This window comes from Zootermopsis nevadensis, unplaced genomic scaffold, assembly GCF_977971745.1.
Source record: "Zootermopsis nevadensis isolate Lab colony 2312 unplaced genomic scaffold, Znev_1.0 Znev_ptg000017l, whole genome shotgun sequence".
Lineage (NCBI taxonomy): Eukaryota > Metazoa > Arthropoda > Insecta > Blattodea > Termopsidae > Zootermopsis > Zootermopsis nevadensis.
In genome coordinates, this window is record NW_028259149.1 from 3,514,479 (window position 1) to 3,541,932 (window position 27,454).

General features: G+C 40.5%; 1 protein-coding gene across 21 annotated transcripts in view; it reads right to left on the minus strand.

The window, feature by feature from the left end:
• Positions 1-27,454, minus strand: part of Mp (collagen XV/XVIII-type protein multiplexin) — a 228,823-nt gene that overhangs the window by 27,751 nt on the left and 173,618 nt on the right. For 15 of the 21 annotated variants that reach the window (XM_087350117.1, XM_087350113.1, XM_087350118.1 and 12 more), the window contains one exon: positions 6,177-6,221. The exons of the other annotated variants lie outside the window; for them this stretch is intronic. In XM_087350117.1, the coding sequence (XP_087206243.1) occupies positions 6,177-6,221 (45 nt within the window). The remainder of the gene's footprint in view (positions 1-6,176; positions 6,222-27,454) is intronic. 21 annotated transcript variants of the gene reach the window in all.

Below are 27,454 nucleotides of genomic sequence, written 5' to 3' on the forward strand. Positions count from 1 at the left end.
TAAAATGCCTTTATTTAATTTATTAAATGTGCATGCATCTTTAATCCACTTCGTGATACTTAATTATGACACGTTAACCGCCGGTGGCACTACATCAATACCGACTTAAATAAAATAAAGCGGAAATGGAACGGATACTCAGAATCGGGGATTGTTTACTAATTTGAAACAAATTGTCTTTCAAGCGTTGTGATGAGATGTCAATTTTTAAGACTCGTGAAGGGCGGATTAATTTTTTGGGATGCCTGTAACCACGCAGTTCAAAATCTTGTTTTTTGCCACCTTATACCTGAAAATGTAAAGGTCAAAATATAACCAACATACGTATAATTTTAGCTATTGCTTCTTATGAGTGTGAAACTTGGTTTCTCACATCAGTGGAAGAACACAGACTGCAGGTGTCTGAAAAAAGGGTTTCGAGGAAAACATTTGGACCCAAGAAGGCTGAAATAAGAGGAGGGTGGAGAAAAGTGCATAACGATGTTCACAGATATGAGAATAATATTAAAATGGATCTTAGGGAGATAGGGTTGGAGGATGTGGAATGCATTCATCTGGTTCAGAATAGGGTCCAGTGGCAGGCACGTGTGAACGCGGTATGACCCTTCGGGTTCCATAAAAGGCGGGGAATTCTGTAAATTTCGCAAGTTTCCATGGAGATGCTCAGCTGAAGCGTTAGAAACGGGAAAATCAAGAAACAAAAAGGGGGGTTAATAATTTGAAATATTATTAGGGTGATCAGACTTTGGAGAAAGTGATGGACGATGCATGTAGCGTGCATAGGGGAGACTGGAAATGTGTGCGGAATTTTAGCGGGAGAACGTGCAGCGAAGAGGCAGTCTGACGTAGATGTGAGGACATTATTAAAGTGGATCAAAGATAAAGTATGGTATGGGAGTGTGAAATTGATTAAAGTGGCTTTGAATAGGATCCAATAACAGGCTTTTGTAAGAGTAATCTTGGAGTTTCATGAAACAGTTTCCTAAACGGCTAAGAAGCCATTAAACTTTTCATGAAATAATGCACAACACGGAGTTAAGAGGGTTTATAAGTTTGAAACTACCTGCTTCTAGGAGGAACTGTGGCAGTAAGCCTTGTTCTCGCCTCTGAAGCTCGTTACGAGACTTAATTTGTACTTGATATTGTTACACACGAGCAGAAAAATGTAAGTTGTCTGCGTTCATTACCCTGTCCACAAAAGCCCGCCACCAGTGCCTATCCTCAGCCAGGTGAATTACGCCCATATCATATCATATTTGAGGCCTTTTTTAATATTATCCTCACAGGCCTCGCAGTGCTCTTCCCCTTTAGGTTTCGCGATTAAAATTTTGTGCGGATCTTTCGCCTACACCATGCGGGCTAGTTGGCTCGGCAAACGATCATCATAAAGTAGCCTAAGTAAGACACAACAAAGAGTAGTTACCATGGTTACACTGCAGTTGTAATCCCCAAGATGAAGGTAGATTCAGGACGGCGAAGATGGAGCTGGGACGACCCGAGTCTGCGTTGAAAGTAGTTAACAGGTGCAAGGGGACAGACCTTTTATGTTTATGACGATGTAATGGCTTGAGAGGTGAAAAATTCTTTTCTACGTAAATATTATAGAACGCTGGCACAAGCGGACTCGTTTCGTTTATACGCGTATATCCGTGAACTATGTGTTTGTCTTGGCTTAACGCGACTAAAACGGCTTGCTTACATTCCTGTCTCTCATAACAGAGCGAAGTGACTTAAGCAAACACGTGTAACGTTACACGTTCAGGGGGAGGGGGAGGGGGGTTCGAATGATACAGTCTTGTTAGAAATGTTTACTGGAAAATATACAAGTATTTAATCAATTCGAAAAGAGTTCCTTGCGTTGCAGAAATAAAACTGACCATAAATTTTTATAAAGACCCCTCTTTCAGTTACTGGCATGCAGGGAGACAAGAACACGTATGCCACACACACACGAATATAATTAATATTTAGTTATCAACTGATGCAGTTTAAATCACACGTGTTACACGACGTTGCATGTGATGGGAAGCTGATCATGAATAATATATAAAAATATGAAAAGTTCCATAATTTTCACACTACACCAAATATTATTAGGACAAACAAATTAAGGAGAGGAGATGGGCGAGGCATGTAGCGCGTATGGAGGACATAAGAAAGGCGCACAGAATTTTAGTTAGATAACACGAAGCGATGAAATCACTCTCAAGACTTGCTAACTTTTCACCGATACTTGTATTTAATAACGTCGTTTCAAATACAGAGATTATACATGAGTGACATAGAAAGATGAATAAGTAAGCAGACGGTCGTGGACTACATAAAAGTACAGATAATATTAGAAATTTTGAAACGAAAATTCCACAATGTGACGGGATGCATGACTGCTCAAAATTATACACACACACAGCGGCGTCAAAATGATTTACGTACATTTAGGGGCGTCATATCTGGCCCAGCATTTGGCTCGTATTGGAGTAAGCGTAGTTAAGATATCCAGAACAAGAACGGCTGACAGGCCTAATTCTCTGATTATATGGTTCATGTGTACGGCTAATATTTAGTGTCTGTCATGCATAATACAACTTACCAATATTTTCAGACTGGAATATGAAAAACATAGTTGTAACATATGTAAATAGCTTTGAGGCCACATTTGCATATCAGTACTGTTACATAAACAATACGGCTCGTTGCACCACAGACAAGCCTTCAGGTAGGAAACACAGGCAACGCTGCCATAGCAACGAGCTCTTGAAAGCTGGCCGGTTCATCCCCACGTGCGCGATACACGAATACCCGGACATCCAGTACGCCCAAGTACGCATAGGACGTGGGCCCATGTGCACTTGTTCAGTTCTTTGCAATCCTAATGAGAATATTTGGACAGACGAAAGTTGGAGTAATTGAAGGTTCGGACAATTTGCAAAATTATTAGCATCACAAAATTGCGTTATTCACCTATCTTATTACGGTGATCTAATATTGAATGAGATGGGTTGGACACGAAGCACGCATGAAGATATGCTAAATGCGTATAACCTGAAACGAATAAAAAATCTGGGAGATCTAAACGTAGATGGATGGATAATATTAAAATGGATCTTAGACGATCCGAGTGTGAGGGTGTGAAATGGATTCATCTGACTCAGGATAGGGACTAGTGGCGGGCTCTTGTGAACATGATAACAAACCTTCAAGTAGCCTACCGCAAGAAATAATTTCTCGATCAGCAGAGGGAGAAAGAACTTTTCAATAAGGAAACTTCGCCATAAATTTACTTAGGTTTTTTTTCTTTTTGCGATTTTGAATAATTTATTGCCTTGATTTGTTTACCGAAGCTGCAAATCTATTGTTGAAAACAGTTCAGATAAAACGAATATATCTTAATTACACTGTATTTTAATTCCACTCTTTAATTTAACTGAACCAGGCATTCATTTGGGAAAATACACGAAGATTATTTTCAGCTATATGCAAGGTGCGGCTTACGTATACCGAAGCGAATCTGACCGAAATTTCGTCGGTACTTCAGGACAGACAGACGGATGCTACTCCCTGTACTTCGTGCAAAAACTACACAACGTCTGGAGCGTATTCGACGATCTTCCAACCTTATGAAAACCGAAGCTCGTCTAAATGCTGTTTAGTAATTCGGACCGCACCGCAAAGAAAACATAACTCTTCACCATTAAAAAGACCAACAGCTAAACTATTCTTAAGAAAATAATCAGTGTTTATTCTGAGAATCAAACGAAACCCATAAATTCAGTCTGTAGGCAAATGTTAAACAAGGCTGTAAATATAATTATCATTATGCATCAAAGAATTAAGGCATAATCCAGTTTGTTTGTCAGCTCTCAGAAAAAAACATGGGAACAAGTAACAATACCCACACATTTTGAAATTTTAAAGAATTCTTCGTGAGGACAAGCCCCTCCCGAATCGTGATACGACAGAAATACAAAGCTTAATATTCAACCGTGTCCATTCTTCATACACGGCTACAATATTACAACGCCCAAATGAAGTACCCTGGAGTTGGTAGGTGCAGGAGTCATTATGGCGGCCGGGTGGGGGGTTATGGGGGGGCTGAGAAGTGACAGGGAACATATCTTCTGCTGCTCGTCGCAATATTAATGGCTTGAACACGTGCACAGAACACAAAACAGTAATTATCCAGCACATGACATCTGTAAGTCGGAATACGCAGCGCTTCTTATGATCAGTTTCTGGGTTTTGTACAAGAATCACGTTAATCGCGAGTTCTGACGAATTTCTTGAACGACTATGTTAAAATTCGAAAGCGAAGGCGGGTAAGTGACTGTTTGTCGCGCAGTAAAATACGACATTGCCACCATGACACACGCTGTCTTCTGCGCAGATGAGTTAAGGAATCTCGCAAGACACGACGCCGAGAACCCGACGACAAACGTCGCGACGCCCACCAAGAACGCAATGCTTTGTAAAAATTAACCTCGGAATGTCATCAACCACGTTAGAAAATTAACGGCAATCTTCGTGACGACGCTAAAAGACGACATATTTGAGACACGGACACCAGGATGCCAATGGGCAAGATGTTTGAAACCGACGTCTGGCGTCGGAACGCCGCAAGAGACGCATTTATCACAGGTTGATGAATTTGAACTCAAAATTGGAAAACCGATGCCAATCATCGTGATGGCTTGAAAAGACGCCACATCCCCCGTAGGTAAGCTTCCGGATGTCAACTGAAATGACGCAGGAAAACGGAACATCGTAATTCGATCGGACAAAGACGCTGGGAAACAGATGCCAGGTGTAACGACGCCAATCGTCATGACGCCAGGAAATACGTCATGTTTAGTGCAGGTGGGTTTCGGGATGCCACTGAACATGCCATCGGAAAGAGAAGCCAAGCGTCGCGAAGCCTGACGCCACGACGCAGACTCAACCTCTGGCAACAAGGACCCCTGAAACGTCGGTGAACTTCTACCGGATTACACGGCGCAACAATCCAGAAGACAGCCATCTTCGGACTCACTGCAGTGAGAGCATAAAATCCTACGCGAATGCCTGCAACAGTGTAACTAGATTATTCGCATAACACAACTGTCGGAGAAGTTGCCGACCGTACGCGGCGCAAAAGTTCGCAAACAATTTAGCGTGATGGCGTTCATAATTACGTAACGAGCAGAAACAATTACAAACTTGTTAGCCAGATACAACCCAAGAAAGCGTTTCAAACGAGTCACACATTTATGAATGTTTTATAATAAGCCGCCAGAGAAATTGCTGTCCTGAACTTTTCTGTCTTCCGGTGTCCAGTATATTTTATCATCCTTAGTGTTAGAACGGACGTACATACATGACCAGCCCAATATGCTTGCATTATATGCTCTTAGTGCGAAGAACGCGCAATAAGTCTGTAGATATTCGGTAAAGAGTGCAAATTATAAAGCTCCACATCATTAAATTTTCTTAATTTTCATGTTTCTTTTTCCAAGGCAGTTAAGACATTTTTTTATTACCTAGTCCTCGGATATTCTCAGTCTATGTTCTTGCAAAGGGTTGCCAAATGTAATGTGTAAAACAATGTTCAGTACAATATAATTTCATAAACACCATCACCACCACCACCAATACCATCACCAAAAATACATGTAATCACCGATAACGCAGGTAAACTACAGATACTCGGTTCATATTTCGGTGATTACAAAAAAGAATTACACCTCAGTATTATCCTCCCATCTACATCTAGGTTTCTCAGGTGGACTGTTTCCGATCACGTACTGGATTAATTTTAAGTTTAATTCTTAAATCTGAATTATAACTCTGGTTCAAACAGACGTAAATAATCAGTGAAGGTGAAGTAATTATTAATAAACCAGACAACCGTAAACAAAATGAACCATAACCATAATGAATGCGATACCGTATTCAACAGCTTATCATTGAACCGATTCTTACCGATGTCTCGGCGATACATCGATTACTTTGCTGGTAGGTCTTCAGGTCTACTGTGGCCAAACCGCAGATAAACCTGGATCATTTACAAACTAAGTAATTAGTTATGAGGAGCAAAGCTGTTAAAATGAAGCTTATGTGTGTTACTTAAGCAATATGCGCGCGATTTATGTTAGGTACAAAGCAGCAGGAGAAATATTTTTCGTAATTTTTCGGTTACTTACATCGTCGATGTCAAATTCGGAGGGCAAGTCACCAGAGCCAAACCCCTGAAACGAGTAACGAAACAAACACACCCAAAATAAAGAAATAAATCACAAAGACATAACACAAATCACATAACAAAACAAAAATAACAGTAACAAACTAATGAACTAAACATAACAGGACAAAAGGAAAAGATAAAATATTGATCAAATTAGTCAGTGCATTTTTTTTTGTCAAAACATTTCATTATTTACGTAAAACTAGACAGGAAACTGAAAACAGATAAAACCTTTTTCTATCGGAAACGTTTTTCGGTGACATACATTTGTCCAAAATCCAATGCAAAATTGTCTTAAATCTAAGGAAAGGAAATGCCGATAATTTCATACTATACGAATCTGTTTGAATTTTTACGGGTTTTTTTGTTTATATAATTTCGTTCTTTATTGTGATCCCTGTAGTTTTACCTCAGAAGAAACAATTCCGTCACAAGTGCAATAGATTACATGCCCCGCCCACCTAATTCACCTTGATCTGACCATCGCTGTATTATTATTTAAGCAACAGATATTTCCTTTTAAGCTCGCACATTAAGCGACTACCGCACAAAACTATTTCAGGTGGTATTCTGCCTCGCACAAGAACCACTGTAAATCATTCCTTAAGTTTCTGACAGACGTGAGGAAAGTCTAAAGCACCTGGTAAGAAGTCACAATTGCCAGGAGACGACCAAAGAACAGAACGTAACAGAGACAGGAAGAAAAGGCGGTAAAAACGAAAGTGTTGCCACTACAAAGGGGTCAGTGATACCAACTGCTGAAGGTCGCGGACGGAACGTGACAAAGACATTCGATGTACACAGCAAAAACGGCCTAACAGACCTGCTTAATAATATCATAACAGAGTTATAAAACAAATTTGAACTGACTTTAACAAAAGTTTGGCAATGAGCTGTGTCGTGGTGCGAATAATAGGCCACGGCCACTTATTTTCGCATCATTTTTCACTCATGTTTCAAGATCTAACTTCATTAGAACGTGTGTAGCAAAGCCTGTAACAATTAAAGGTGAAGTAACCTGAAAAAAGGAGAATTTCGTCTGAGTCAGGAAGAAAAAATAAGTCCCCTAAAATCTCGATTCATTAAAAATATACAAGTATAATCACACAATTAATAAATTAGCTTAAGGGTAAGTGCTAATTTTAATACATTACAGATGGTATGATACATAGGCCTTAAATAAATAATTACATTTTGGTTGTAATGTTTTCACTTTACCACTTTGGGCATACTTATATACCCATTTACCTTGGTATCGGAGAATTAATAGATGGGTCGAATTCAGGCTTATAAACATTCGTTCCTTTTGATCGCAAATATTCATACTTTGATACATCTTAAAGGCCACGTTCTGTCGTTTCGTGATTCCTGGTTATGAGACATAGACATATTTCATTTTTGTCTGTGTTTATTCCTTAGTGAAGCTGTTTACTAGATTTTCGCATAATTTCTGCGTTTTCTGCTTGTGTTTGCCTTCCTTAATTCACTTCTTTGCCTACATTCTATCAGCAGAAAATCCGTGTTTTCTTTGCGTGTCTACCTCATTAGCGTACGTGAGTAACTGATGTTTTCCACTCGGTTCCAGTACGTAAGGACAAGAACACACAAATTTCGTAAGGAAAGAAGGCCTTCAAGTCTCTCGCGTGCTCCATTCACCTCTAAAATACTAGTTTCATCGGGTCCACCCATACGACACGCCTTGCCTAGACATTCATTCCATTGTGCCCCGGAGTTCAATGAAGAGTGGAATCTGTGGCTTGCCGTGGTCTTCTGAGCTGTGACGTAACCAAAACTTCGAAGAAATGCAATGGCCTCAACAGGTTCCTCCGATATTTCGGTAACCACCTACAAGACTACTCAACATCACAGCTCAGAAGACCACAATCGACATTTTCACCGACGTGAGAATCTCAGATCTCATACTCTGCAATCAGAACTCACTCTCAGTGATCTTTCATATTTAACTAATCTTCATATAGAGGCTCCTTCATGCAGACACAAATCATTAATGTAACTCAAAACACACGTTGCTGTAACACTAATTACAATGCACACACGCCATTGGATAAAGTTACATCTCCTCCCTGTTTTATTGCGTTAAGCAGTCACAATGTCGTAAACTGCTTTAAACAATATATTTAAATCGCTTCCGTAAGATAAGCTGATTTTAATACTCGACAGTTTTAGATCAGAATGCTGCAGTACACACCCAGATTCCAATACGCGTATTGAAATCCGTCAAGTAGCTTCGGAAATAAGGCATACGGACGAACAGAAAACCTCATTATGCGTTCATTTCATCACCGTTAAAGAGAAAAGGACGTGAAGGAATTACATAAATAAATTCTTAAGGAGTACGAGGGCGATACATATTCTTCATACGCGAAGAGTCAAAAAGGTCTTCTGGCTGCACATATTCCACTCATGCCGTTAAGGAGCGTTCGAACGTAACATCGCCCATGAAACAATAGGTATTCACCGCGGTGGGCACTGGCATACCTGGCCACTCAGCCGGCATCGCTGCATTCTTTCCAACTCAAAGGATGCATTAATCAATCAAGCTTCATGAAGTCAGCTGAATCCAACTGATACACGTGGGAACCACTTGAATGTCCACGCATCAACGCGTGCCTTATTAATGCGCGACTCACAAGGAACTCGTATATTAAAGCCCTGCATAGTTCTGGTTCGTCATCATAACGCCAGGGATCTCTAGAGTTCCGATTTGATGTCTCATTAGTAATTAGAGTACGTTAAAACACAGGGCTCTTTATCTGACAATCACTGATCGATCTAGTGACTGGGCTGACACAGGTCGATCATTCGACCCATCGATAAATCATGTCACTGACGAGCTCACCGACTGATTGACATCGGGCCAAATACATGTCTGACACACTGACTCAATTCTCTGAGCCAACGTTCAAGGTTTTACTTTCACCCGGAAGAGTTGAAATGCGGTGGGACCAAGTTTTTCTACACGTCTGTACAGATACATAAAAAACAATTAAGGACAGAGAATTGAATTTGTGTGCACAGTGCACAATTGTGCTTTGTTGAGGAACGTCACTGTTCACCCCTGCCACAGCGACCTGTGGCTTAGTGGCAATCAATTCAGTGCCCATTATTATGGACGTACCGACAGATCACGCACTTTCTCGCGAGGTTACAAGTGACAGCCATGATGAATCATTCACTTCATGCCAGCGGAAGCTTATCTGGGACACGTTTCAAGCCGTCTGTAGCGGCATTGCAATGAGGAAGCTACAATGTCTGCACAGAACTCACAGTTTCAAGATGGCTGTCTTTTGAGTTGTAGCGTCGTGTAGTATGATAGAAGTTTACCAACGTTTCGGAGGTCCTTGCTAACTCCATCGTCAGGGCGATGAATACAGGGCGCTAAAAACGAGAAGGCATCCATATTCGGACACAACGCGGCTAAAACATCAAATCCTACACACAATTTAAAGTTTCTGACGAATCTCTAAATACACCAAATAATTTTCCGGAGAACTTTCATAAACCGAAAAATTTCACGCCCAATTTCTCAAGATAAAGCTTCTGAAGAAACTCTCACTTAAAGAAGTCGTGGCCTGTCTTTATTTTCTACCCCCGCGATCGTTTAAAGGGGCTGAAAACAACTACCAAATACCTGGGGAGATACATGGTCCCACGACTTTGGTTCAAACCAGATACACCTCAAATACGATTCATGTGATTTACGGCTTACATATACCAGCTGCTGGCTGACATAAGAGCATCGGCTGCCAATTTAAAATGGAGATTTAAAGGGTGAATCTAAATGAATTTGAAAGGAAACGGTAGGAACACATTTAAGCGGATATATCGGAATTCTTGTGAAGAAAAAACCCCATAAAAATCCGTCAGGATAGCTGGTTCCTGCGGAATAGAAGTCGGCCACAAACATCACTTAATTAGACGGCTTTAAAGAGAAATTCAAGTAAGGCAAAAAACAAAAGCACTTCAGAAAATTACGTTTAACACATGATTTTCATAAAAAAAGAACACGATTCATACATTATTTAACGACGATGGTCCAACTTAGAAACTTACAAAATCTCACGCGAGATGGCGTGACAATCATGAATGTTGAGTAGGTGAGGATTTAGAAGGATACGTGATATATTTGTAGTGGCTAAAGAACACGACGAAAAATGTCATTCAGGATAGATACCATATTGACCGAGGTTCAAACCGGATACATTCAAATACAAGTCTGAAACTTCAGAAAAATGTCAGGATCTCAAAACACGTGTTAAATGCAAACGAGATGGCACGTACAACTAAAGAAAAAAGAAGGGAATTTCGTATTCCATCCCTGTAAACTGCGTTTATGCTGTGCACGCGTTAATCCTCACGAGCTCGTATTATTTATTATACTTCTTGTTATGCATTACATTTGGCGTGCGTGTCATCATTTGTTTCTTTTCAGTCAAGGTCCCCAAGGTAGCAGAGTCCACAAGTTGACGCAGGCACACAAACTCTTTAGACGTCTCGTTCCATAAAAGGCGGGGAAATTCTTAATTAGCTGAGCGACTGTCAGCTTCTGAAGTCGGCAATGTCGAAATGCACGGTCACTACAACGGCAGTGGCCTCTGACTGGGCATAAAGGATCTCACAGAAACATGAAAATTCTCACTCAGTCAAGATAGACGTTCTCAATGCCCTGTTTCGTACCCGGGGGTCATCTGAAAAAGTATCCTGATCAAAGGCTCCATCTTATAAAGAGAACAAAGATGCGATCGATCGATCGATCTCTCGCATTTTATGTCCACAGTAGCGACTACGTACGGCCTCACCGAGAAAACCCAGCAGCGCCTACTTCGGTAATCAGAACATGAATCGATAAGACACCCCACGTACAAGTTTAACATAAAATTATACATTCACCTAATACGACTATCAATGTTTTTGTACTGAAATACGTCTCACATTACAAGTCACTTTACAAGTCCTAATTTGAAGCGGGTCCCATCGTACGCAGGGCGAATAGGGTGTGTTATGAGTACTGGGATACTGGGAACGACCCGTTCTTCAAGTGCCTGAGCACCGCGGGTCCCAACTTTTCGTTTGTTTTGACCTATAGACATTCGGTAGGACTCCTTGGACGAGGGATCGGCCCGTCGCAAGGCCTCCACCTGTACACAGGACAACACAACACAGAAAAACGCGGACAAACATCCATGGCTTGGGTGGAATCGAACCCACGATCCCAGCGACCAAGCGGCACAAGGCCCACGCCTCAGACCGCGCCACCAATGCGTTATAGGCACGTGAACTCATTAGATCCAAAGGCGTACAGCAACAACGGCCGACATCCTCAAGAGTTGTCGCTTTTTTTTTCCTTTGCAATTTTTAGTTTCAAATGCGCCTAGAAATCACTGCACATATCAAGAATAGAATAAGTAACCGAAAATTTTACTGAGTGAAGTAACGTGACTCGCCACAGCAAACTTTACACTTGGCTTTGCAGTTCACGGCTCGGAACAAGTTTTGGGAATGTCGCTTACGTCTGTCTTTCCTCCAGAGAAAGAGATGGCACAATGGTCGTATATCAAGTTACTAACTACCTTACCAGCTTTTGGGGCTATAACGCTGTTTTATATGAGAAGTTCTTTACGCGAAGAAATGAAGCAGTTTTACCGTGCTTCTTGGTGGCAAAATAAGGCACTCATCCTGAAGTGCGTCGTACAGCATCATCGGATGCATCGGAGTTAAGATTATGAATATATTCTGTACACGTTTAGACATAACTTGTAAGTTACTACGCAAAGATGTAAAAGTGCGTCTATAACACTTTGCTTCTAGCTCGCTTTCCTCATTCCGGCTGTTACCGGGAGGTTCAGGGCTAAATTTTCGGTCCTGGGATCAGTTATCCAGTTTCGAAAAGCGTGCGAGAGCTTCGTGTGTCCATCTGCGATGTGTTCTAAAAAGTGTGACGTCAGTATTAGATGAGGCACCCTATGAATACGACGGCAGACAAAGGAGACCAAGATTTACTAGCGTCAATGAATCTTCCCAACACGAAAGTTTACAAGGGCGGTGACCATACAGAGGAAGAGCCCTAGGAAAAGGGTTGGCCCCAAGTAGTTCGATATCCATCCACCGAGATGGTGTACGGGAGAGGGGAAGAAAATCTCTTCACCCCCATAGAGACCTCAACAACCTAACTGTATGGGCCGAGCAACTTTTTTTTTGAGGGGGGGGGGGGGCTGCAGGCTACTATGAGGTTGTAGAATCCAGCTACTTTAAACACATGATTATCCCCAAAATCGAACACTATAAAGGCACTACGTCTTTGACCTAGATCATTATGAACTAGTACTCTAATAACTGAACGCTATTCTTGAATCACAGAAACCTGACGTTAAGCGTCGCAAAGTTGCCGAATAACTGACGAGCATCGGAACAACTTCCAATTTGGCTCTGGGAAAGAGACGCTGCCCTCGGCGTCGTTTTTTACCATCTCGTCTTTCATGACGTCCCGATGCTCTTGTTCGCTTCATACCGGATCATTTTTCGACGTCTCGGCAATGCGTTGCGACGATCCGCGTTAGTTTGAAGCGTCGTGCTGCATGAAGGCGGGATGTTGTGCAGTGTAGTCTCTGACCGACGTTTCAGGGATGCTTACTGCCAATCATCAAGACTAGCAGAACGCCTCCGGTGTTGTTTATTAACGTTCCTTGCCCGACAGTTTATCTGACAGTAGCGCGTCGCGACGCCTCTGGTTCCGACGCCCATACAGAAAGCAAAATCAAACGAAGACGATAATGGGAACGCGAAACCCGTACTTTCATATCTTACTTTAGAGAACATGTACAACAGTAATGACGACTGAATTGACCGTGTCTACGACTGTGCCATCACGCTCTGTCTGTCTACAGTATGTTGGTATGTAAAGCAGTTGAGACCTCAGCTAACAAAACTCTGATCCTCTCTGCAGATACCGTAAGCACGAACAGACATCAGCTCTTGAAGCAGAGTGCATACCAGTGTCAGGTTGACTTGGATCTGTATTCATTACCGTACCTGAAGCAGATTCAATCATTTCAAAACTAGAATTTTAATTTATTTTTTTGTATATAAATTCCAGTGAGAGGAGATATATATATGTCAGGACGTGTGGTGATTTCCGATAAGGAAGACACAGACGAAGGAGAAACATGGCGTTGGAGATTTCAATGCAAGGGTAAGGAAAGTATTTGAAACGTGTGTCTCTTGTTTACGGGATTAAGCGATAAACGAACAGCGCCTTGTTTCTTGCTGGAATATCAATTCGAAGTGTTAATTGCCCAAACGTACATGTCAAAAATTTTCTCTTCCTAGTGGGCATTTACGTATTGCAGTACACGGACCTGTATCTATAAAATCACAAGATTAAATCTTAAGGATGTATTGGCTACAGAACAGTGGAAGGAGATACGTCTTAAAATGCTCTTGACGGTGAAAAATAAAACTGTGCTCTGTCAACTCATCTGTTACGGAACAACAGACAATAAACTGCGTAGAAGGGAACAGTAAAAGTTACGTCCGTTCTCTTATTCACTTCTACACACGTTCGCCTTCGAGGCTGGGCATCGGGTATAAGAACGTTAACCAAACAAAAGGAAATGCCTTGAGAACTGATTTGTTTACAGTAGCCTCAACCCAACTGGCTAGTCGTAACTGTCCGACACCAATTTAAACCCAAAACATAACGACATAATCATCTCAACGGTTAAGGCTAAGTCGTATAATAATGTTACGTTTAACATTAAGGGAAGATGTCATTTGGAAGAACTAGGCACAGATGGAAGGACGAAACCAAAGCGGACCTAAAAGAAATGGTCACCAGCTGTTTAAAACAAACTATTTATAACCCTCTACTTCCGAAACGTACACACACGCATTATGCCATGTTTGTAATTCGTTACTGAAAAAACAGATGGCACATCAAGCCGATAACTCACTTCCAACTAGTGCAGAGGTTACCCAGACATCTGAGATATTCCTTAAAATAAGTCACGACTACTTCATTTCACTAGTAGCTATAACCTTTAATTCATAGTCCTGTGATTCGACAATGACACAAGAAGATGAAATATTGTCCTTAAATAAATGAGGACACAAATTAAGAATAAATAAATAGTCGGACTGTGTGGTTTGTAACCCACGAAACAAGAATCTTATTAAACAGGAGTCTTTATAACATTATTCGGGCCCTGGAGCGGAACATGTGGATTTAAGGTCGGTTCACGTTCGGAGAAGCAGGCTGGCTGCAAGAAGAAGTGGATGAATTCGCGTTTGCCTGTGGCACTGAGCAACTTCCTTAAGGGTCCGCTCGCTTAAGGAAGAAATCAGTGAGGCCTCACAAGAAGTGTTTTCTGCCTGATTCATTTCTTTCCATCCGTTTCCACGTAGATCCACACCATAACACAGTTCAGTATCTCGAAACTCACCATACTAAGTAGCACGATCCGTCAAAATTCGCGGTAATAAACTTTCTTTTTGCGTTGAAGAATACAGTAATCTATTACAGCGTTATCATAGCAAAATCTCACTAAAGGTGCAAAATGTATAAACATCCTTATAAAATAAATTAAACATGAGAATATCATCATGGCGACTGAAACCCGAGTTTTTCTCACTCTGACATCGTTATTGCTAACATGGACGCATACCCAAATTCTGCAAAATGTGCATAAAATTAATTCAAAATAGGGATATTTTCAGGTTCCCACGGCGAAATATCTTAAGACAGCTGTCTCTGTAGAGGTCTTTTCTATCCGTCCGTCGATAATATTCCAAGAATTTAAGTCAAATTTGGTACTGAGATAGACAGTACTATAAGATGAACTTTATTTCATCCGTCCAATGCAATTCCTAATTTACATTAAGCTTAAAATTGAGATTTATCAATTATCTTATCCTCAGAAATGTTGTTCATAACTTTATTACAGGTAGCATTAAGATCTGTACAGTTTATTTAAAATTATTTCTTTCTATATTAGGGGCATGAAAATTATTTTTAAATCAAGCAAATTGCACCTGCAGTAAATGAACACAAGATTTTGCACAGGGTAATAACATTTTTCTAGAATTATCTCAAGTAATCTTAAAATTGCCTTATGATGATGATGATAATAATAATATTTTTTTTATCAGAATCGAGTGAACAATTTTTATTCGTTTAGTATAAAACAACTGACTTTAATTAATTTTTAATCAGTAGGTTATTTAAATTAAAGTGCTCCAGGAGCCAATTAAGGGCCGGGCTTGTTCATTACGTAACGTGCAGAGCGCATGCCTCGACGCCCAGCAACTGACAGAGATGGATGTCACCAAACTGGAAACTGCAAGTTTCTCGTCCTAATTACGGAATTTCAGGTCCAGCCGGTCCGAAGCACAGAAATGAACGACCCTGAACTGGGAAGGCTGTTATATATCTCTCGAATTTTGTATCGACTCGGAACACTATAATTAACTACTCTTGTATCGGTGACAACGGAATGTATTGACGTTTTGAAGGGCACTACAACTATTTTGCATTTGTTTTCGGACAGTCAAATGTTTCGACTCGCGTATTTTAATTGCGTTGGTGAACAGCACAGCAGACACCTGCGTTCGGCGTTGATTTTGGGAGACGACAATTTAATATTGGGCGCAATGTGCAATGATTTTGGTGAACGCAGTAGCTACTGACAAAATTTTCCGTCTTGTTCAATGGTCGGACGCTATAGGATTTGAGGTTTTCACGGCGGTAAGTCTGAAGATGGCTGTCTTGTGGGTTGTAGCGCCGTGTAGTTTGGTAGAAGTTTATCGACTTTTCGGAGGTCCTTGCTGCCTCCATCGTCAAGGCGATGAGAAACAACAAGAACAAAAACATTTACCATGAGGATAAAGTGACACAGCCTCCAAATGAATGAAAAACGAGAAATTATTGAAGCTACAAAGAAGAAAATGGTTCGCTGAAAGTCGCAGTTAAGTTATACGCATTTCTACACAGTATTTAGAAGTCTCAGGGTTCGATTCTCCGCCCAAAGACATGCCATTCAGAGCTTCTCCATACAAATCCCATGACTGACACTTCAAACAAGCCACTGTCACCTCCTTACAAATCCTTACTTATTCATTCATGATAATTTTTCAGTCCCATTCGATACCCTGCAGTCAAAGTAGCATCTTAAAAAAATCAACCACTCGCTCGCCTGATTACATAATAAACGTAAATTATTTATTTCAGGAAACATATTCACATAACGTGATACTCATAAATATATAGGCATATCAACAAACATTGTTTCCATGGCAACCGAAGTCTTGTACGTCTTCCTTGATGCTAAGTCGTTTCGTTACATGCACGAGGCATTTGGCAGATTGTGTTCGAGGTCTCGTGCCAACAGACAGGCTTCTAAGTCGGTCTGATGAAACAGCAATAACGAGGGTCAATGGATCTTAACAATCACAAGTAAATGTTTCTATGACAACGAAGCAGCGCAGAATCCGACAACACGCCACACGGCCATTTCTGGTTTTATGGGCTCGCAGATCCGGTTAGCAATCTTGGCTCTAGTAAAAGCAGGATTATTCAATGTAGGGACCAGTGGCGGGCTCTTGTGAGCACGGTAATGAACCTCCGTGTTCCATAAACAGCGAGAAATTTGCTGCTCAGCTGAGCTGCTATCAGATTCTCGAGGAAGTAATTAGTAACGTGCGTTTCACTACAGAGGATTTTTGCGGAGAATTTATATTTATTATGACGGAATTCTACGTCATTAACACGAACGTCGTGCGATATCCTCAGTTTGTATTTTAGACCACAATGCAATGCAACGCATCGTAGAGTGAAGACATTTTGTTTCGGGGTGGTCTACGGCCATCAGGTGCGATGCAGCTCAGCCTAAAATCTTCACTCTGGTTCGTCCCTCGGAGCGGTCTTTTTAGTCTTCGAGTAAAGCCGCTTATAACATCTTCGTGTCCACGGAACATTAGTAAACGGTGTTACGATACTGCCTAATCACATCAGTGTATTAACTTGCATTAAAAAGGACATAAATGGAACTGGGCGAGTTATAAGTTAATGCACTATTCGGGTAATTTGTCTGAAAAGACTGAGGAAATTCACGAAAAAGTCAGTCAAGATAACCGCTTTCCGGAGTGAGATTTGAACCACAGACCTCCCATATCCTTCCACCATATTTATCCGAAATTATGTTTAATATCATACTTCCATCTATGTCATAATCTTCCACCAGATTTTTCGACAAAAATTTTATACGCGCTACATGTCCCGACCATCTCATAATCCTTGATATGATCACTAGGTTTTAAGCACTTGGAGATGAAAACTAGGCACATCTAGAGACGCGATTCTCTGGCGTTGTGTGGTCTCAGAAGGGATTAATTTTATTACAGTTCTCATTGTCCTGTTGTGAACAGCGGAGTAGTGCCTGTAGCAAAATACACGGCGTCAGTGTCTTCAGCAGCGTTTATAAAGCGGGAGACGGCGATGATGGCTTTTGTGGCTTAGTGCCACGACCGATACACGAGTAAACATCTTAGGAACAGACGCAGGAATGAGCATTTGTTTTTAATACAGGGCCGGATAACTCTGCTTCGAAGTGAAATATTTCTTTGTTTAAACCTACAGAGACCACCGCTTAACCATTCGTACCATATGGTTAAACACTCAATAATTCTGCGTTTTTTTCCAAATACGGTGTGTTAATGGGTTTCGTATGATTCTCACAATAAACAAAGATTATTTCTTAAAAATACAGAAACAAATTGAGATCTATAACATTGAAGTGCGGTGTTTCCTTTGCGGTAGGAATTGGGTTGTTAAACATTATTCAGACGAACTTCCAAACACCATAACTTCTGAAGATTTCCGTCTTCTGGGTTGTTGCGCTGTGTAGTCTGGTCGATGTTTACCAACGTTTCAGAGGTCATACTGCCTCCATCATCAGGGCGATTAGTATGAAGATTTCTGTCTTCTGGGTTGTTGCGCTGTGTAGTCTGGTCGTTTCAGAGGTCATACTGCCTCCGTCATGACGGAGGCAGTATGACCTCTGAAACGTTGGGTAACATTGACCAGACTACACATCACAACAACCCAGAAGACAGAAATATTCATACTCACCGCTGTGAAAACCTCAAATCTTACACCTTAACTTCTATTTAACATACTTTTATGATAACGACGAACGGGCACTGCCTGGGAATCTTCATAGTCAAATATTTCTCTCCTTTTTCCACCCGTTAAATGTAATGTCCCTCACTACTCTCCCCCCTCTCCCCCTTACTCCAAGGCCAAAATATATTTATTTTTCTCTCATTAAATGTAACTATTTTTCCTCCAACTTCGCGGCTTTAGAGATGTAACGCTCACAAGTGGCAGAATTGCTACGTACGATCCATCTTGCTTGGATTCTGAAACAGATGGACCACAAGATGTCTGAGCCTTGACGATTCCAGCCCTGCCAACATATACTTGTCTCTTTTTGTAGACCGAACTAATGAAGTCCTCAAGACACGGAGACACGAGATATTTGAGATAAGAATACTGACGCTTTTCGGCCTTTTTTGTTTGTTTCATTGCAGATGTCCGTGCACTGGACCACTACAACTTTTGTTCTGGCTTATAAGAAGACCTTCTGACACCAAGGGCTGTTCACTTGAGGCCATTAGCCGAACTAAGACCTCTTGACAAAGCAGTGGTAGTCATACGCAAGAACGGATCTCATAAACAGAATTTATGAATGAAATACTTTCTTACACTCAAAGTTATTTGTTATCTGGATTTTTCCGTCGTCTTTGCTTAAGAAGAAAAACACGACGTTTCGGGAAATAACGCTTTTTCCGTCTTCAGGCGAAGGTACCTACTCAGTTGAGTCCGACAGAATGAGCCAGTCTCTATCATTGGATAGCAAATAATAATAATCCACCATCGTCAGAACCCTTCAGAATTTAATAAAAGGCTTGTTCATTTGTTATAAGCTGTAGATTTTAGCAGCCAACTAGTAATTTGGATGTCGGCTAATGCCCACGCCTTTTTTTTAAATGAAATCGTTAATTAAATGTTGATGTTTATTGCTTGAAGTTTCGAAGGGCAAATAAAGATACGACAGTGGTAATTACCGCTGCCACATTTCGAGTGATGATCATCAATTTCTGTTCCTGATCATCCGATAACTGTTTGCAGCGAAACAAAAAAAAAAAAAAGACGCTTTTATTTTTAATGTGGAGTGATAATACCGGTTGTATTTTATTACTGAACAATACAGATCTAATGGAAACAAATGATCCTAAAACGTTTCGAGTCCTTTACCATCTTCGCACAAAGCATGAAAAAGTTTTACAATCTGCGTCTTGTCACAAATACATATTATTTATTTGCTGGAACTTTGGAAATTTCGCAGTTCTGTTGGCAGTGACTGGATGTAGGTTAATGTCTACATCGCCCGTTTTCTATCTAGTCAAGGATTTCGAGGTTAAAAATTTTAACTCCTATTCATTTGAATTACAAGGATACAAACTGCAATGGCAGAAGAAACATTACAACGCTGAGTACATTAATGTCATATTTCAGGATTCCAAAAAAAGTAACATTTACAATATGCAACTTCCGCCTTCGCTCGCACACAACAGCATTGTTAAACATTCCTTGAGAAGCGCGAACACTCACAGGCGTTGACAGACCGACAGATGAATGGCACGTCATTGTTGCAATGTTACCCAATTGCACTCTTACGCCTTGTGCCACTCATCCAAAGTATTGTTGCTCCTTGGTTCATTGTTGCATGCTTGTAGCTTGAAGTGCAACAATACGTAACAACAATGACCGATCTTCCCATCGTTATGCAACAATGTGTTCCAACAATGGGGCATCCCGTTACACTGTTGTGTAACAATGACTCCCTGTCATGCAGGTTGCCTACCCGCGTTAGGAGAAAAGCGACTGACAGACAGACATGGACGGGGCCACGTGTTCTTCGCTCACGCTAGAGCGTCAAGAACACAGAATGACTATTGCATGCCCAAGCCTGTTCGTAAAAAAAAAGACACGAGTAGCCAGCAAATGCGTTTGTTGCAGGTACAAAAGAAATAATACTTTGGATGCGAAACGTGAAATGCCTAATTCACAATGAGCCGAAGGCTGTAACGAAAGTATTCGCGAAATTAAGAAGTAACAAAAAAAAAAAACCTTGCGACTACTAACGACGCTAAGACTCTTATTAAGGACGATGCACACTTTCCTCCTTTACAGGTTTCATAGTTTTCTGCAGTGGGAAAGAAAAACATAGCGTTGACCCCAAACAGAGGTCAAAGGGACACCCTGCTTGTCCGACATCTGTTTACGTTCACTCCACGTTCATCGTGAACGAAGTATGGTGCAGTTTTCAATTGCAGTGCTGTCCACAGTACAGACAGACACACACATTAAACATTTCACTACAGCCACAGACATTACCGTATTGCATGTAGTAATGGCAATCATAAGTACAAAATATATACCCTTGTATTTGTTTCCTGACTTCACATCAAGCTTCAAACTCACAAGGGAAATGGAGCGTTGCCTCGAATGGAGACTACCGGATATATGGATCTGACACGCTCAAATAATCTGCGATTGAAATACATGTGAATCTGAGTTTACAGTTCGTGCCAGTAACCAAGGGTTTCAGAAGAAGAAGAAGAAGTTGAAGTTAGCGATTGAGTTTCGGAGCTTACAAACTTCCGGAACGCTTCAGCTACCCAACTCTTGTCTGTCAAGCGTGGCGTGTTAGTTTCCTGGTTTTTATGTAGCGGTACTCTATTTTGAAACACGCAAAAAAAAAAACACTACCTGGTTTCTGAACATCGCGAGCTGAAACATAAAGTTCCCAGTACTGGGTGTAATCTAAGTACTCACAAAACATTCAGCAATGCATAAAACTTCTGTTTATGCAACCTGCCACCAAAAATATACAATATTGGTGATACCGCAACAATGTTCATACTTTTACATTGTAATACAGAATGTTCGTAAAAGTAGCGGGCGATTTGAAAGGAGTGTAATTATTTGTCTGTAACACAATGAAACACTTATGTACTGTAAAAAAGAGGTACAACGTCCAAGATTTTCACACGTGGTCACAGAAGTTCCTATTTCGTGCGTGTTATAAATAATTAAACGTTCTTCAAATCGTCCACTAATTTATGAAACTGTATTATTATTATTATTACCTATATGTCTCATATTTCTCTATACCAATCTGCATACTGTATTAATATTTTGCGCATTTATTGTTTCCGCTCTCATGCTACATGTCCCACCCATCACAGCTTCTTTTAAACTTATATCAAGAGTGGAGTACAAACTGTGAAGAGATTCTTCATGTGACTTTTTTTCAATCGCTTGTTACATAAACTGGCTCAGGATAGGGACCGGTGTTGAGCTTTTGTGAATACGGTGATGAACATTCGGCTTCAATAAAAGGTCGACAATTTCATGACTAGTCGAGTGACTGTCAGAATCTGAAGAAAAATTTTGCTTCATACACTTCGTAACCATTTAAAGCTGCAATGTTAAATACTATTTAGACAATCTTGGATATTGAAACTCTTAAACTTAATTCATCTACTATTTTTATTCTTTCGTGTTTTGTTTAACTTTCGGACTTTTTTGTTTCCTTATTTTCTGCTGCCTTTCCTGAAATTATCTTTTTAATTGTATTTTTTAGCCATCTCCTGCAGTGGCAACAATTTTCTAGCACATTTGTCGAGTAAGCTTTCCTCGGAAATGTTTATTATTTTTTCTGTTTCTTATTATCTCGTTTATTTTATTTTATTTTACTTTCCTTTTCACTTCTAGCCCCTACGCGCAAACCACATTTTTCTACCAGCCTCTGCACCGCGAGTTCACTACACGCTCCCGAATCGCAGACAAATGACTACGTTGGAGCTAGTGGCTGCTATCGGCAACCAGTGACACTAAACTCATTTGTCTTCCCATATATTTGTTTCTGTATCGTAATGTTACTCTGATCTGCGCTCCGAATATTCACAAGGGAAACAGGCTCTCTGCATATCAGTACAACCTTCAGCATTCAGCATTCAGCCTTCAGCAACTGAATTACAACACGGATCTCGCTTGTTTTCTGTACCGAAATGGCGTATAAAGTTTTGACAACTGTTAGACTTCTTTCTGAAAGAAACAAAGGCAAAGCGCAATGCGTACATTACTTTTCACCCTACATTCCGATAACCAGACAGATTTTCCGATGAAGGTAATTTTGTGCTTAGTTCAGTTTCCACTTGAAACAAGTGATATACGATACTCTCAGGACGGCGAATATGAAGATGGCTGTCTTCTGGATTGTTATGTAGAGTAGACTGATAGAAGTTTAAATACCAGACTACACGGTGCACCAATCCAGAAGACAATCAATCATCCAGACTTTTCTAGAAGTTTATCTGTGCTTTAATATAGACTAAAGCTGCCTCATTTCACGTTCATATCAAACTTCCACATAAACATTTCGCACAATAATAACGTAACCAGCGAACACAAACACAAATCAGTGCCTTCGATTTCCCACTTGATAGAATTCCTCCCTGCAACACCCCTACACAAATCCCAGTGAAAGATCACCCACTTTGCTTTCCGTTAGACAACGCTTCAAAAAGTTATGTTGTAAAATATTAAAATAATAACCCGAAGCACTCCAACATCTGTAATTAACTTCACAAATGTTTCACCCCATTTATCGCCATGGGTGGGTTTCAACTGGTTCCAGAAGGGTTCACAGGTTGTCTCAAAAGTAACATTCCAACCGCAAGAAAATTTTCTTCGTAAAATTATGGACGGAAGAAGATAAGAATAAAGGAAAGGAGAATGAAAACGAGAAGAAGCGAGAAAAATAAAGAGCGAAAAAAGCACAGGACGTAGAAGGACATGGGGATGAAGAAGTACCAGTATGAAGAAAATTATTTCCAAACTCTATTTAAACAGTATGAAGACGAATGTTAAGTTCCGGTGAATAATAAGCAGTTATTTGGGATGTGTCAGATGCTCGCTTGCTGCTCTGAAAGCAATTAATTCGTGTCATAAAATCAAACTTTACTTCCTCAAATCAATCTTCTTTCACGCCTCCCCCCCCCCCCCCCGGCTTCTTGCGGCAAGTGATCAATGCCTTCCGTGACCTTGCTCCCCCATTTAATCTCGTTTCACTATCACGACTTCATTTCATGGGTCTCTGCAGGCCACTTACCCTACAGTTGATTTATGTTTCCTGCTCAGATGTGAACTAAAACAACTTAAAATCGTCAGGAAAAACGAAGGTGCAAATGGGGAAAGGCCAAACCCCCAAAAAATTAAGATTCGGAAAAATGTTTTCACATTTTTATCTTTCGTAAAACGTGAATAAATTAACACAGTGACTGTGTCTGGCTCTCCGCTGTTTAATCTCGGACACTCGAAGATTTTACACGAAATTTAGCACTGGATATACAGAGTGTCCCATAAGTTCACGCACTCAGAACTCGGGTACTTGGGGAAAAAAAACACGGAACACTTTAAAGAGGGTAAAATTGTCTCAGGTCGTTTGTTTATAATCTCAAGTGTTTTGATTCTTCATTTACGACGATCCGTTATGGCGCTACGCTGTATTCATTGTCAATAGTAAAATTTTACGACGATGTTGTCAAGTTGACAGGAAGGCGAAAGGGGGTAGGCGGTAGTGAAGTAAGGAAATAATTAGGATTTGAGGTGAGTCCTAAATCCTGGGTTGAAGCGCCGGGTACTCTGGTATAAATTACAAAACGTTTCAGAGGTCCTTGGTGTCTGCTCCATCTGGGTGATACGTCAGTCAGAAGCCAAAAGAGAGCCATCTTCTTAAAAATAATTAAGAAAACGCATCCATTTTATGCTGTCACTGGAAACGACATCCTTGAATAATCTTATAACAATGTCCAATGTCATTCTACCAGAGACTAAATACAAATTACTCAAAACTGACGTTCTTGACTTTTGTTTCCTTGTCGTTTCTCTTTCTAGGCGGGTGAGATGGTCAAAGATCTTGCATGAAGACGTAAACTACAACAGAAAATACATGACCAAGATCGTTGTTATAAACTTGTATCTGTCTTCTGGTTTGAAGCGACGTGTAGTCTGATACGACTATATCCCATTCCTCTTGGTCGCTGGAACAACCATTATTTTTGGGCAGGGTGTTTTGTGGTTACGTTACAGGTAAACTGCGGGCTGGCGGTAAATTATATGGTCCTCGTCTGAGCACACATCTTGAAGCCTCTCACGTGGGAAGAGAAGCAACAAGCTAGGTTTATATGGATGTACAGTTCCCGGGTCAGAAGAGCTCGTCGCTGTACCACGATACAAAGGTGGGCGACCTTTGGTGGTGAGTCTCATGAAAATTCGTCACACTGTCCAAAACGTCCTGGGAGAGGCGACAAACACACTGATCTTCCTTACAAAGAGAAGCAAGGAGGGTAATCAAAGATTACGGCAGAGGGGGACTTCGAAGATAATACACTACAGAAAAAAAGGCAGACGCCAAGATTTTCACAAGAAGGATTAATAAAAAGGGGGAAGGTTTTATCGAAAGGGTCGGTAATCGAATCAATGTAATACCGGGAAAAATACCGGCAAATTTAAATCTTGACCCAGAAGCAAAACGACACGCCCCTTTTAATTTGAATACAAAAGATTAAAGGGAGCGTTATTAGAAGACTTGCCTACAAAATAATTCAGTTCAATTAATTTACTAAAGTGTTTGCCAACAGCAGGGAGCCAATGACAGGCAAAAAAGTAATAATACTTATAAATAATAATAATATTACAAATTCAAAATCAAACAGATTAAACTAAATATATAAATGTACCGTATTAGGTATAACAGCAAATTAGTGTTCTACTAGTGTGACACTAATAATAATAATAATAATAATAAACACCAATAAAAGAAGATGCAGCAATTGCATAACAGGCTTTCAGAAAAGCTAAATTGGAACGGAACTTTTGCTGATTATATGTAAATATAAAAAGGAGGACTTGTGTTCACTGTTAATAAAAAGTTCGAAAATCCACACAAACGCTGGTAATAAAGACTTTTTATTATCCATCCATTATTTCAATAACATTCTGAAGAGACGAGAGAGAGAGTGTTGGCTCACAGACCATTAGGGAAGAATAAACGGAAATTACCTTCCGACTGTGGGAGTCTAATTTCCGCACTTGCAGGGGCCGCAGAAGCGACCTCCAGAAGTCCCGAGTTTCTACCGCAAACCTCCATAAAGTTCCTTCGTCATCTTGCTTTTATGCTTTCAAAATAGTGCAGATGACAAGATGTTTCCAGTGCAAACACCAGGCATTTCAGAAAACAAAGTTTCCACTGAGTGTTATAAATTCTTTTATATGCCTTATTAATAGGATAATATTAAAATGGACCACTGATCCACGTAATTAGCATCATGTAAAGAAAACTTGAACACAACGGCACTGTTTGTTAATGTACTTTTTACACTATTCCACAAGAATCCACAGGAATGTAAAATAATGAAACCCTGATTTCTTTTTTCTTTAGGAAGGTAAGGAGAGAAAGACGAAGAGAGAAAGAGAAGGAAAGACTGGGAAGGGGCCGAGTCCCTCGTCCGCGCTGCACAGTTGTTCCAGCATCGAGTGGCACAGTGTCACGGAGCCAAGAAAAATTCAGACACAATAAAAAGACCGCTTTTAGTCTAATTGAATGTCGGTAACAGACAGACAGACAGACAGACATGGACAGAAAGAGAGATATACATCGGGCAGGGGCGAGGAAGTGACGATCAGAGATCCGCCTACTGGTCGGTGTTTCTACCGCGATTATCGATGACGTAAAAAATTTATAGCTCTAAAAAAATCACCGATCACTTTAGGCTTCTGAAATGTTAATCTGACATCACGGGGTTCGACTTTCGGCCCTTAAACCGTCTACCCTGATTCGGGTACTTAATGGTTTCCCATGTTTTTTTCCAGACAACTGTTATTAGTGCCTGAAGAATAGGCCACGACCAATTCCCTATTATTTTCCAATTTATTACCTTGTCGACGTAATATAACCTATGCAGTCAAGTCAGCATTGTTAAACAAACAAAACTGTGTAAAATCAGTCATCGTCATCATCTTAATACCAAATGTAACATAATTAAGATTACCTTTTTCTACTTTTTATGTATTCCAAGGATTTAAGACTTTTGGAGAAACTTTTTTGGGGGCCACCTATTGTCCATCATCTTTTGTATGTGCCCTTCCATTTTCATATAAATTCTTTGCTTTATCACACAAAACAGAAGTCTGTGAATAAAATTTCCTCTGATTACGCCATTCGAGATTTCTGTAATGGTCATCTTAAAAACTCATTACCATTGGTTTAAATTAATCCACATATCAAGGAGTGAAGAAATGCAGGTTCGGTTCAGATGCAGACTCGCCTCCACAAGAGAAGCCTTCATTGACAATTTATCGTCGGCGTCAAGCGAACGCGACTTGAGACACAAGCCACTACTGTCAGAAGTTCTTGCAACCTTACAGGCGTTTCGGTAGTATATACTGTCAAGCTACTGACAGCGTCATCAATTAAACCACGATTAAATAAACAAACCTGACACCTGTCGAAACAAAGCTAAGGATCATTCGCACAGTGACCGGAGAAGCATATTTCGCTTTCAATCTTTAAATTACGTTCCGAAATTCAAACATGGCAGTGTCGCGTTAACTGAAGTGTCATACCCACGCCAGTTACAAATTTACTGTCCGATATTTGTGGAGAAATAATGACCGGGGGGGGGGGGGGGATATTAACGAAAAATGTTAAGATTTTTTCCTCATCGGCCTTGGCTTTTCATTCGTCTCAGAAGGGCAGACCAGTAGGTTTTCTGACCCTCACTATCCACATTCCTGGCGATCTGATTAGGGTCTCATCATTCAGTGTCTTAACTCAGTGACTTAACTCTGCGCTACGCTAGAAACATGGCTACGTCTAATTTGATTAACCCTGAAGCTCCTTGCAAGACGCTCGCATTCCATTTCCATGGAGTCTACATTACAACGTCGTGACGGTAAATGAAAATTGATCAGGAGAGGGGATTGGTGTTCTGTCAGCATAAACTTTCCCACAATAGCTGCAAGCATTAAGCAGTTATAACAATGCTACCAACTTAGTCCTTACTTCGTCGAATAATTTTCACGGCACCTGA